This window comes from Vanellus vanellus (assembly GCF_965231255.1).
Source record: "Vanellus vanellus genome assembly, chromosome: 2".
NCBI classification, from domain to species: domain Eukaryota; kingdom Metazoa; phylum Chordata; class Aves; order Charadriiformes; family Charadriidae; genus Vanellus; species Vanellus vanellus.
In genome coordinates, this window is record NC_138906.1 from 147,520,125 (window position 1) to 147,533,883 (window position 13,759).

Genomic DNA, 13,759 nt, shown 5'->3' on the forward strand with positions numbered 1-13,759 from the left:
GCAGCAGCGCTTGTAAAGTCCCTAAGAAGTCCCACGAATGTGTACTAGCTTTGCCTACAGCAACTTTGACGGAAGGATAAAGTCTTGCAGCAGCAAATTTCAGAACTCCTGCATCTAGGCGAAAAGATAAACATTCAACATTTCTCTCAAGAGCTGATCTTTTTTTTGTTTTAATTTTTATATATATAAATATACCATAAAGCGTACCATTTCCTTGTTTCAGTACAGGTTTTTCGAACTTTACTAAAATAAATGAAATATAAATGCTACAATTTTATGTTTAAAACAAGTTTTGATGACAACCTTCCCCTAAGGGCAGGCCTAGAAACTCTGTTAGCTACACGGAGAGAGACAAAAACACCCCCAAAACGTCATACTATGCAAGAGCATTCGGAACAGCAGATGTGCCTCAGCTGGAGCTGCGTGTCCGTGAGTTCCTCACGTGAATGCCCACTCTCCTTAGTAGAAACTGCTTTACTGCTCACCTGAAAATTTCACATTCAATATGTATCTCCCTTAAATTCATTGTGAAGACCCAGTTTTCCCTATCTGTGTCTGCCTTTGCTGATCCCAAATGGCAAGAGGTATCGTCAGTTGTGGATTTGGGGATCAGGATTGCGAATTGCTGAATTTCCAGATAAAGCCATGTGAAATCAATCACTGTAAACCTAGGAAAAACTGACCATCTTTGTTTTTTCCCTTCTCCTTCACAACCTGGAAAATGTTCACAGCATTGAAACAATGAGGCGTAGGAGCAGGGGTGCGGATGATTCACCCCGCACCCGTTTTGCACTTTTGTACTTCTCGATCCTGTCTTTGACCTTAACTGGTGCCTCCTGGACAGGAGAGGAGGTTCCAGGTGAATCCTACCCCACCCATCACAACCCCTTTGGTTCAACCTCTACTGCACTTTCAGGTCCTGTGGGTGAATACTCAGCTACTAAAGCAGCAATCTAAAAATCTGTCAGTGTGTCTTGCTGCCAAGGGTTTTGTTGTTGGTTTCCTCCTTCTCAACACATACTTTCCAAAACAGACACGTTAAAACAAACAAAAAAAAAAACCCAAAACCAAAACAAAATCTTTAAAACAATGATAACACCACAATATCTGTTTAAAACAGTACTGCCCGTGCTCTGGACAAATTGTTAAGAGCAATTCAGCATTCTTATAATTAATCCACAACAAAAGAAGCTATAAGATGCCACAAAAGAAGGCATAATTGGCCATACAGAGGCAACACTACCATGAATGTTGTTTGGCAAGGAAAAAAAAAAAAGCAGATACATAATTCATCCAAAGAATGGGTTCAGAACTGCCCGGCGCTGCTGGGATCACACTGCAGGAGACGGACTATGGATGGATCGCTCTTGGCGCCTCGGATGAACTCTTCCAGAGAGAGCTTTCCTAGAAAAGAAACACATCTCCTTAGTGCACATGGTGGGTCACAGCACACCTGCCATGCCTCTGGACGAGCACGGTGGAAGGAAGCTGGGGGAGCCCAAGGGAAATCCCTGGGAAAGCAACCCCGCAAGGCAAAGCCCTGCCTGCCTGCCTGCACCCCGCTGGCTGTGGACGGCGGTGGCTTTGCCTGGGTGGCTGAAGGAGGAGCGGTGGGTTTGAGGGGTCGCCCCATGTGGGCAGGACACCCCGGCCACCCAGTATGGGGGCAGAGGTGGCTGCTCCAGCACCTGGAGGGTGCCTACCATCACGGTTGGTGTCCATCTGGCGGAAGATCTTCTCTGTCCTCTTCTCTGGTGTTGACTCGTCTTCCGGCATTTTCATTACAGAAGAAACCATCTTATAGATTGCCTGTGTGATATGACAGGAGCAAAGAGCTGGTAAGAAACACATTATCTTAATGCAGGGGTATGATTATCTCCTGGTGACAGAAACGGGCAGAAAATATCCCGGGAACATCAGCTGGGACCTGCTGTCCGGATGCTGAGGGGAGTCGGGTGGCACCAGTGCATGCAGCTGCCCCCTTCAGTAGGACGTTCATTTATGAAATACCGTGTTTCCTTATTTAGTCACAGTCGAACACAATCTGGGTTTGGACTGAGGTTACATTTTTCCTTATTAAAACAGTCTTCGGATGAATTTTTCACTTGTACGGCACGTCAGGCCCTGGCAGCTCCCGGTGCCTGGGGAAATGGTAAGACCACTGAGGGCTTGTCCTGCATTGTGGCGTGCCCCCATGCTTCAGCCACCCAGGCTCCATCCTCACCACCCTCATCCCTTCACTCTGCCTTCGCTTCCCCCCATCTCCTTTCTCTCCCTCCTTGGCCAGCATCCTGCCCACGGGGAGGGCAGCAACTCACTCCCTGCACTTGCTGTGTCTCTCAGATAATGAAGACTTGGCCAGCAACAAGGTGGCCTTTTCCTTGGGGACTGGTGTGCGTACACGGCTAAAAAAAACCCATTCACAATTTGTTCCACAGAGAGCAGATGTTCTGGTCCCACACGGCACTGGTGCCACCCATAGCTATTCTCTGCACAGATAAATCCATTAGTCACGTATGGTATTAGCCGCCCCTAAAAAAGAGGTAGTGTTAATTTTAAAACAAGGATGAATAATTTGAACCGGTTATCCAAACGTTGCCTGCAAACGCGATCATGCAGTACCAGTAAAGAAGTATTTTGTGTGCCAGATATCTTCATGGTGCCACACAGCTGGGAGAACAGCACCAGCCAGACGGCCGCATGGTGATGGCCTCAGGGGACCCTCCCGGCCCTTTGGAGAGGCAGCACATCCCAACCCAAGGCAGCGTTGCCCTGGTCTGAGCAGCTCCTTCTGCTTCCCATTGCAGCTCGTTGGCCTCTGGCTGGTAAGTGCTGCACCGGACGGTCACTCTGCCCTCCGGCCCTGGTCTGTACATGTCGATCACTTTCTTCCACAGATTCAAATTCTTGTTCCCCCCCCCCCTCCCCCATCCCCCATCCCCAAAAGCGGTGTCTTCAGTGGTCAGTTGATAACTTAGTGCAGATGTAATCGCTTCAGCTATTTGTTCTCCACTTTCTCCTCGCTCTGGGAGGGAGGGTCCTTGGCATGAGCCCAAGATTGCCCACTGGATCTCCCCTCTCCCTATTTCCCATTCATGAAGCACTCTGCCTAGCATGCTCCCATCATCTGGCCCAGGGTCCCCAAGGGACAGCTCCAGGAACGTGACAGCACAGATTCACCAGCTGGAGGATGCTGCTAAGCAGCACAGACATTTTATGCTCAGACTAGGGAGCACCCGCTTCCTCGGCCATCTTGCTGACCTCTTCTCTGTCAGCAGCTCACCTTTCACATCTCCTGGACTTTAAATAGCTCAAAGAGTTACACCCTGAGAATGGCATTTGTCTGTTTAATTAATTATCCATTGCTTACGCTCTGCACATTCAAACATCTGCTCCCTCAGTTATGTCACCAACACCGTGGCCATGGATTTCCTGGTCTGCCCTCCGGCAAGTGTGGAATGCTGGCTGGGGACCCGAGCAGGGGAACAGAGGAGAGCATTTCAACATAAACAGCCACTGGCTGAATGGAAAAGTGGTGTGCACCCTTTTAATCATCATTGTCGTCATCATGATTTGCACTGCAGGAATGCCCAAAGGTTCCCAAAAGGATTGGGGTGCCAGATTGGGGGCAGAGCCTCTGTACAGGCAGGGATGCTGTCCACACCACCATGATCATCTGATAACCAGAAGAGAAGAAGGGGTGAACACGCAAGCACCAGAACATAGAGATGAGGGAGCTGGAGAAAGGAGGGAATAGGGGAAGAAAAAAGAGGAGAGGGTGGACAGTAAGAATGTACACCTTCCTCATCAGCATGCAAGACTTACAGAGGTCAGAGCAGAGATGAGGCTTATAAATCTGCCAATGTTTAAGCATCTTAAGCTGTCTGGCTTTTGTCTGGGGTAGGAAGAGAGGTGGAAGGGTCATTCCCTCACTCTGGGTGAGAGGATGGCAAAGCAGAGAATCTGTATTGAAAGTGTGGGAGGAATGCCCCGGAGCGGGAGTGCAGGCGTGTTTACTCTCATCAAAGTAACCATAGTAAGAATATGCAGATTTTTAGGACAAAAAAAAAAAAAAAAGCGCTTCAAGATGACTTCATCCTACAGGGTCCTTTTCACAGAGGCGTGTGAAGGGAATAACAGATGAGATATTCTAGGAAAGCCAGATGGGAATAACATAGTAAGCGTTCCTTTCATGCTGAAAATGGTTACTCTGGACAAATTCTTATGTCCTTACTCAGAAGTTCAGTGGGAAGTTTTCCCAAAGTAAAAGCCAGCTAAAGCTGATTAAGAATCTTGAGACTTGCCCCATATTAATTCAGCGCAGCTACACAGAGCTCTTTATTGCATGTTTGAAAGAGCAAGCTTTCAAAGGAAGCTGGTTTCATGCAATAATTAGGTGGAGCTGGGCTGTTCTAACCCTGGGCTGTAACCTGGGACCAAAAGACTGCAGGGACTCCACTCCACATGGAGTACGACTTCTCGGCTTCACAGCACTTGGGCTGGAAGCCATTGGTGGCACTCAGCAGGAGAAGGTTTGGAGGTGGTTATCTATCAGCAGCTACCTGAGTCAGGGCAGCCTTCGCAGGTGGACCTCTGTCAGGAGGGCTCCTTACAGCTCCCTGGTGCCCCTGAATGCCACCAAGAAATTGTGCCTCCAGAGCCCTGTGTGCATCACCGGAGCGAGCGTGGGCTCCATCTTCATCTGAACTGACTGGTTCCCTGCAGAGCTCTCCCCCTTGATTTTCCACCTGCATGTGGATGAGCGGCGATTGGTGATTTAGGGCAAATCTCACCCCTGTGTCCATTTGCACAGGTTTTGCTCCCAGCTGCCGGCTCCCACTGCTGCACTCGGGCCAGAAACCTTGGTGGGGGCTGCACTTCCCTGCCATGCTTGGCAATGTGTCAAAGAGCTCCTTACTGTGATGGCAGCAATGACAGCACAAATTTTGAGGCAATCCCTTTTACTCTGTTGAAATAAATTTTGACAGCTAAAAATCTCATGCAGTGAATAACTGTCCTGAAAAAATTGCTTTCCTCTCAATCCCATGGGGATTTTTGACACTGTCTTTACTGAGAGCTATATCATCTGCTGCTTCTTCCCATATCAGCTTCTGGTTCTTCCTGGCTTACAAATGAGCTAGCCCAGCAAGTGAAACACAAGTGCTCTATTTGTATTAAACTGGAGGTGTTATTCTCATCTCTCGGCTCAGTATTCTTAAGATACCTTATTCTTAAGATGCCTTATGACTCCACACAGCTAAAAAATGTACCCTTAGAACAAGGTTTCCATCTCTTATTTGAACTCTTATTTTCAGACTCTCACCAAATATGTCCCATTTCAGCAAGGGGAACAAACACAAATCTTCTAGCCGGTTCGCAGCTATTTTTGAGTTGACCGGGCTATTTAGATTATAGGTAAACATATGGAAGACATGAAAAGCATTTCTAGAACAGAAGAATCTTAGAGGATCTGTGGTATGAAGCATTTTCCCACAGCACTTTGCAGATGTGCTATGCCTGGTAGGTGTAGCAGTATCCTGTGGACCTTCTTTTATTAGGCTCTGCAATCATCAGTCCACCACTAAAGTCCATCGAGTTATGTGATCCTTCAAACTGTGCAGCCAAGTTCCATGCAGATGGCTCATGTGTGTCTCTAAGCAGGGCTTTTTGGAGACTTGTCTAGGGGAAGCTCATGGGCAGGTGTGGTGATTCTGCGATAGACTACGCGTACACAGTTAACAGCACTATGGTAAACGGAGCTTAAAGGAATGCAGGCGCTTTGCCCTCTAGCCCATCACTTTGCAGAGAAAACGGGCTTCAAAAAGCTGTTGTGGACCGTTCACGTTCCTCCTCTTGGCAGCTGGCCAGTTTCTAGGGCTCCTGCGGGACATGAGCCACCTTAACGACTAGCTCTGCTGTTCCAGTGCTGCTGCTGCCGCTGTTACAACAAGCACCTTCTCGCAATGTTGGCCAAGAGTGCAATGCCTGCACTGCCTGCAGCGCTGTTAGATTAGGCCAGAGCATGAGAAAGGAAATGCAGGTAACCACCAGAGTAACAGTGAAAATCACCATTGAGAGAGGACTTTCACAGCACAAAGAAAAGCAGACTGAAAAAGAAGAAAAGTGTGCCTTGCCCCCGTGTTATTTAAGATACAGTAATCCCTCAGTAATAGGGACAATATCTTTCTGTGCTTCTTTTAGTATTCATTTTGATGTATTGTCTTATGCAAAAATCCTGATGAAAACATAATAAATCCTGCTGTATCAATATGCAAATGTATGTTAGAAAAGGGACTTGTAACAGGTTCCTCTGAGATATATGTAAGAGATATTACAGACTTCTGTTTTTCACTATCAGAAAGATTGTGATGGCTGAGGGCCCCCAGGAAGACATTTGATACAGAATCCTGTCTTTCCGTATTGAAAAATAATAATCTTTTGTAAATGAAAGTGATAGTTGTTAGCTGTTTTTTTTTGTAAGTTTAATCACTCTACATCAAAGGAACCTCTCAATGAAGCAAGAAAATGTGCTCATCTACTTCATTTTCACAAATCAGCTGAACATGCTTTCATAGACTATGCAACAAAATCTACCCAACTGGGAGGAGCTATGGGTGACCAGTGCCATACAGGAAGATCACTACGACCATAAAAAAATGGAAGAAGAGAACAGGGTGAGATCTACAAGCACGTTGCCTCATGGGAAGCTCCATCGCGGAAAGGACAACTTTCCTGACTGTAAAATGACCGAAGGTCCATGGTGCAGAAATGACTGTTGCTCGGGCTTGTTAGGCTGGTTACTTCCACAACCAGTTTTTGTGTGATCCCTCAAAATGTGGGGTGAGATGAAATGAGAGAAAGCATCATCACTCTGTTAAGTTTCAGGTGTGATCTGAAAAGAGGAGAGAGCCAAGCCTCCCAAGAAATGCGGTGGGAGGGCTGGAGCACCAGGCTGAGGGCTGTACGCAGGACAAGTATTGCTCTGGGCTGGATGTACGAATTGGCAGAATGTCACCCTACACCGATCCCAAAGCTGCTGTTTCATTTGACGATAGCACTGTGGTTGCAAAGGGTAATGCTACAATCTGATACCGGCACGACTGTGAAGAGGAGACAGAGCACTTCAGCCTCTAATCATGCTGGCGAGCAGATCTGGGGTAACTGGAAAAAGCTGCCAGTTTTGCTGGTCCTCGCTTGGCTCGTTACAGAGAATTCAGCCACTGATGTTTTCATTAAATTGGACATGAACACATTTGTGGCGTTGTTCCCCATATTTGTAAATCTTCTGGTCTGGGAGGTCTGTGCTGCCGTTAAGCACTGAGGCCTTCCTGGTGCCTCCTCCAGAGGAGCAGGCACTTGCTCTGGTTTGTCTCCTTGTGTTTGCTTTGTACTTTGTTAGTTCTTTTGGGACTCTCTTTGTTTTCTCATGAGGAGAAATACAGCTAAGAAAACAATAATTGATAGCCTGTTTACCCTACCCGGGGGAGAGGAAGATATGTAGGGAACAGAGTATCTTCTAATACAAATATTCCGTGGGGTTTGTCATGGCATGGAGAGAAGGCAGCCTCTATGACTGAATGCAGTCCTGCTCTTTAACTCAGACACAGGAACACAAAACAGAATATGCGAAAGATGACACAACAACCCTACGTTTGTTGCTGAGCTTTGTATCTGGTGTTGCTGAAGCAGTGCAAGTGCTGGTGTTAGTTACTGTCCGAGGGCATGAGAAGAGCCTTGGTAGAACGACAAGGGCACCACGCACTAGGCTGACTCCATACACACAGTTTGCCATTACAGCCTGTAATTTGAGTGCATTCCCTTCCCTTGATTTCCAGCACAAATATAAATCTGAATAATACAGTACTTACTTAGGATTTCAAAATTTCCAGGGAAAGGAAGGATCTTGATAACAGGCTTTTTTTTTTTTCTTTTTAAACAGTGCTGTATTATACAGGCTCAAGCTGTGTAAATATACCACCATATCAAAAATGTTTTAAAGCTTTCAGTAGAGTGATGTGCCTCAAGGGTAAAAACTTGTTAGAGGGAGCCAAAGTGAGGTGGGACTCCTACTAGCACCACAAGAAAATGCATGCAAAGAAGCTGTGTATGGAATCATTGTCTGCCCAGATAAGGTTTATCTGTACTGGCAACTTAATATAAAGACAGTTAGTATGATACTAAGTACGCAGACCTTGCTAGAATTAAAAAAAAAAATATCAAAATTGTGAGCTGGTTCTCCGTAACAACATGATTCCAAAGTAGATTTGTTTCTTATTGTAGAGTGAGCCTGCCTTTCTTAAAAGTTAACTAACTAGTTGATCTAAGATACCTACTTGGTCCAACTGTAACTAATTGCAATTAATTGATAGCGATTTCCCAGAGGACAGAATCACATTTATCAGGTTGGTTGCTGTCCTCCTGCCCAACAGAACTCCCAAAGGAGAACTTCCCACACAGCCTGTTGCTCAGGAAGAACTTGCAATGGATATCAAATGCTGTAGTTTGAATTGTGACACGATCATTGCCAAATGAAATAACATTTTATATTCAAGCAGTTATACAGGGAACCAAGAACATAACCCCCCAAATGCTACCAGAGTTTTTAATTCAGTGTCTCATTGCAACATCGCTTCATAATTTGCTTGGAAGGAGGGGGGCCAAGGGGTGCCTCTGAGCAGCACATACCTGCACGATTTCCAGCATCTCTGACTTACTGATGTAGCCGTTCCCGTCGAGGTCATACATGCTGAATGCCCACTTTAGCTTTTGCTCCAGTTTACCTCTCGACGTTACACTCAAGGCTATGATGAATTCTCTGAAATCTATTGTTCCATCTCCGTTGGCGTCAAAAGTGCGGAATACATGTTCCGCAAACTTAGAAGCGTCCCCATAAGGGAAAAAGTTCCCATATATTTTTTTAAACTCCTCCATAGATAAATGTCCGCTTGGACAGTCTCTCAAGAAGCCTTTGTACCACTCCTGGATCTCATGTTCTGTAAAGTCTGTACTTTCTAGCAAATCTTGCATGACTTCAGGGCGTAGTTTGCTGTTTTGCTTTCCCATATTGGTGTCAAAGTATTAACTGCAGAGGAAAAACAAACACATATGAATTATTATTATTACTTAAAAACTCTTAGCTTGGAGGCTGTAGAAGAACAGTGTGCTGGATTCTGAGCTTTCTGATGATAGTTCACCCTTGGGAATCAATTGAAATTTTGGGTCATTGTGCATTACTACAAGTATAATCTGAAAAAATTAACAAGCAAAATCGACATGTTGATTACGTTGTCTTCTCACAGTCTGGAGAACTGTAATTATGTTGAATTTACTGCCACTGTACTTTGCCATTGAAATCACAAGGCAAGCAACGGATATTGCAAGGTGTAGCCGACCGGTAGCCACGTGTTGCAGCACACTCAACCGTTTCAAGGACCTGACCTGAACGAGTTACGTTTTTTTGTACCTCTGGTGGAAACCAGGTTGCTACAAAGGGCTGTGTTCACTTGGGCTTGCTCCAAAATGGGATCAAGGTGCATCTGCAGTGTGCACTGAAACCAGGAGCTCCAAAGCCCTTCTAGATATATATCTTCATAACCAGAATCAAACAGAGCAACCCAGTAGGTGCCTCTTCTTTTTGGCATGGACCAATTCCCATTTTAGTTCAAAATGCTGATAAAATCTGAAAAGATGTTATCAGTGGTGGATTCCCCCACCCCAAACTATTACTGTGGTTTTTTAATTCTTCTTGTAGCCAGAAATTGGTTCTGTTACTAAGTAATAGTAATCTGGGTGGTCACAGCTCTTTGGAAAAAACCTCTTTAAAAAAAAAGGAAGAGAAAACAAAAAGTACCCAGACAACAACGTTGAAAATTCGTTTCCCTTAAATTAACCATCAAGAAATATTATGGGATACAGCTTCCGTTAAATCACCTTAATTATATTTTAGTTAAGGCAAGTTTCTACATATCACATTGTGCAGCAGATTTACTAATGACTGCTGCCCTTTGGGTTTAAAATTTTGGAGCCTGAGCGTGTTGGTTCCAAAAAGCGGCATCATCATTTTTACTGGAAGCTTAGCATTATACCTGAATTGCAGGAAGCTATTCTCTGCTGACAGAAACCTGCCTGAGAATTTGTCATGCGAATGACAGTCACAACTAAGATCTGATGCATGGATAACTTAAGCGGAATTGCAAAGTAATTTATACAGGACTCCCACACTGTTGTCAGAATGGAGTCTGGGTCACAGAGATGGATTTCTGGACGATGTCTGGAGTGGCTAATAGCATTCAATAAAATATCCTTTCTAGACCAAGCTAAAACTTTAAAAAAATGAAGAATACAGTATCATTACATGTCAGAAGCAGCTAATGAGAAATGTACCACCATTTGAAGCTAATCTATTGTCTCTTCTATTTGGCACTGGGAAGAAGAAACTGAGGCTCCCTCAGGTTGATGCTAATTGTTTCCTGTGGTGAGAAGCTCCTCTTCTCCCCAAGGTGAATTTGAACTCTCCAAGGCAGCTAGAGGACTGTCTCCTTAATCTCCTGTGTTCTTGGACCAGAATGACCAAAAAGCTTTGTTTCTCAAGGGTAAAATGGCGGGATTCATCCTAGATCTATCTGTGTCTCCACAGGATCCACTGACGGCTGTCTGGTAACTAGATGTCTAGTCTAAAGTCATTGCCTACACAGTTGATGGAGAACAGGCTCCTCTGTTCACAGAGGGGTGAGGAATCCTGCGTGATGGGAACCTCTCCATCTCCAGACCATTTCAGGGGTCTGAGCAACTACCTTGATCCAAACAATATCTTTTGCTCCAAAGGGTCTCCAAAACACTTGGAAAGTGGAAGATGCCACGTCAAAGGTAAATTTTTATATTGCCTTTCTTCCTTTCATCCTGATCAAAACATACTGTGCAGTTTTTAAGTAATCCAAGCTCTTAATATCCTGAAAATAGCAAAAAAAGTCCCTGTTTTACAGGCCTGGCCCAACAGCTGCCGAGGCAGCTGAAGGTTGCGTTGCCTTCAGTGGGTGTTGGATGGGGTCCATAATAAACAACCAGGGAATTAGCTGAGTGAACGGATTACATTAGGGCAGCCAGACGGGTTTATGTCACGCAAAACAACACGAGCAGGGTCTGTCGGCAGGATGAAAAAGCAACTGGACTAATGAAGTGGCCAGGCTGAGTTTAGAGCGGTACCAGTTTAATTAAAAACAAGCCAGTGAAATCCTCAGAGGAGGTAGCAGCTACCCACACCTACAATGGGGGGCTGCACACTTTTCAGACCATGAGAGCAGAAAGGGAAGATCTCTGACTAACGTGCAAGCCAGCTGCGGTAGGAGTGAGCTGGCACTAGTGATATAATCCCTTGCTGCTTTTTAATATCTCAAACATTTGAAAACGCAAAACTTGGCTTGCCCACTCCTAGTCCGGAGTCTTTTGAAAAATAAAATATGAGGTAACATGCAGGCAGTGGCCTTTAAGGGGTAGCCAGTAAGAATGTGTTTCAGTGCAAAAAATGTTGCCTTTATAGCTACACATGGCCGCAGGTGCAATATATTTTTACCAAATAATAAAAAATACAGAACGGTGGAATGCACTGCATTGCATTGGTAGGAGTAAAGCATCACAATCAGGAAAATCTTTGTTCTCCAGGCACAGAAGGAAAACTAACCATATGTGACTTGCAGTAAGGGGTTGAAATTCAGAGCTGCTGTGATGCCAGGCAATGCAGTCAAAACCGGTAGGATTATTTCTGAGTCCACTTGTGATGAATTTGTATCGTGTTCTTTGCCCTCCTTATCATTCCTTATTAATAGGTAGTGTTCTAGGAATCGTGGCAATGGGATTTATTGTGCCCATTCCATCAACAACAGATCAAAATGCTTTTGCAGTCCAAGTACAGAAAATCCTTGAAGACACTTGAAGATCCTTATAATCACTTCATACACTGCTGCCCGCCTCTTCAGGGGAGATTAGATTATGGGCAGAGTACAGTGAGCTAAGAGAATGTCAGCTAACAATGACAGCAATAAATGAATAGAATGAAATAAAACTGGTTCTGATTTTAGGCATTTCATCACAATTTATGACCTCCGTAGTTCTTTCCAATTTCTGATAAATGGTTAAATGTTAAAAATACAGCAAGTAAATAGTGAGTGGAAATTGTAGTGGCAAAATAAAATATTGACAATGCTGAGAAATGGATGTTGTAGGTATACAAAACAAAAAAATTAAGGGTTTCATGATTACGTTTAATCGCATTTCTACACTTTTCCTCTGATACAATGGTGCTAGACATAATACATATGAATGACTTCTTGTATGGGACAACATGACATATAAAAATATTAAGGTCTTAACTCTGAAGGCAATATTGTTCGGTAAAAGAGTGGGATGTGCTTATGGCTTGAAGGGTTGATACCATTTCAGCCAACAACTACAGAAGATCAGAAAGGAAAGTGTCATTGCTGTGTGGTTGCTATGGAAAGAATCTTTGTTCACTGATTATTGTAGAAAGTGTCATAGGTGCTCCTCCATAAAGTAAATACTTAGAGCTTGCTCTAATCAGGTCTAGGTGCGGAGTTTTTAAGATGAGACTGAAGATAGAGCTTTTTCACAGACAACAGGCTGTGATAATTCAGCATCTAAGAGAATAAATAAGTGAAGTAGTGACTGACACCACACCAACTGACTTCCCCTGCAGTGCAGTATATTGTGTGCAGACGGGACATCGATGCTGTTATAGCCTTCTCCTCAAACAGGGACAACTGGCAGGACAGAAAGGGAATGAGCACTTGCTCTATCACGTGCCTCTTGCCAGCAGTTTGCTGCTGCTCACATACATTTTTTACCTTGATCTCAAACCTCAGGGTAAGGCAAACATGCATACCGCCTGCTGAAGCAACGGCCTGGCAGGAGCTGGGAAGCTGCAGCAGGCAAAAGCATGCAGCTAACTCATCGCTGCGTGAATGCAGTGCGAGCATCTAAACACGTTCCCTTAAAAGAAATCAAATTTATTTTTTCTGCTGGGGGTTCGCTACAATAAGCACATGCTAGCACCACATTTCTAACAACGCTCTTGCTCTTCCAACTTGACAACCATCATATAAAGACAAAAAGACACTTTTTTTTTTTTCGTCGGTTGAGCTCAGTCTGCCAAAGACAGAAAGGCATCTGAATTTTGATTTAGGCTTAAACCTGGAGGGAAGGCCACTGCTGAGAAAAAGTAAAATGAGAAAAGGGCACTTGTCCAGGAGAAAATGTTGCTCTAAAAATGGAGAATTTAAAATATTGGATACGTCATAGTTAACAGATGCACAAAGCACCTGAAAGGTGTAAAGAGTCACTTTAGAGGCAAGAGGCCTGATATATTCCCAGTAGGGATAGCACGATAAATTGCACCATGGACTTGGCTACAGAGACCAACTTGTAAAAATGAAGGCAGAAAACTTTTCAGAAAGAAGCAATGAAAGCTCCATTTTGTGTTTTCAGTGCTATTCCACAATTTAAAATTAAAAAGCACTAGATGACAAAACATGAGCTTTAGGGAACAAACTTTCAGTGGCAGAGAGATAACACTGGACAATGCAGGAAGCCTTTTACACAGCTTTTACACATTTATACAGTCCTAAACCCACAGGATGTACACAGAGGTAATTCTGGGGCATGGGTGGAGAAAGTTTTGGCAACACACCACTAAAGTGAGCAGGACACTTCTCCAGCATAGTTGAGAGGTGATGGATGATGGATATAC

General features: G+C 44.4%; 1 protein-coding gene across 1 annotated transcript in view; it reads right to left on the reverse strand.

Annotated features, from left to right (window-relative positions):
* Nucleotides 1-273: 273 nt before the first annotated feature.
* The window catches only part of NCALD (neurocalcin delta), a 48,206-nt gene continuing 34,720 nt past the window's right edge, over nucleotides 274-13,759 (reverse strand). The window contains exons 2-4 of the mRNA XM_082479312.1: nucleotides 8,686-9,082; nucleotides 1,704-1,809; nucleotides 274-1,404 (exon numbers count right to left, since the gene is read on the reverse strand). Of these exons, the coding sequence (XP_082335438.1) occupies nucleotides 1,307-1,404; nucleotides 1,704-1,809; nucleotides 8,686-9,063 (582 nt within the window). The 5' untranslated portion in view covers nucleotides 9,064-9,082 and the 3' untranslated portion in view covers nucleotides 274-1,306. The remainder of the gene's footprint in view (nucleotides 1,405-1,703; nucleotides 1,810-8,685; nucleotides 9,083-13,759) is intronic.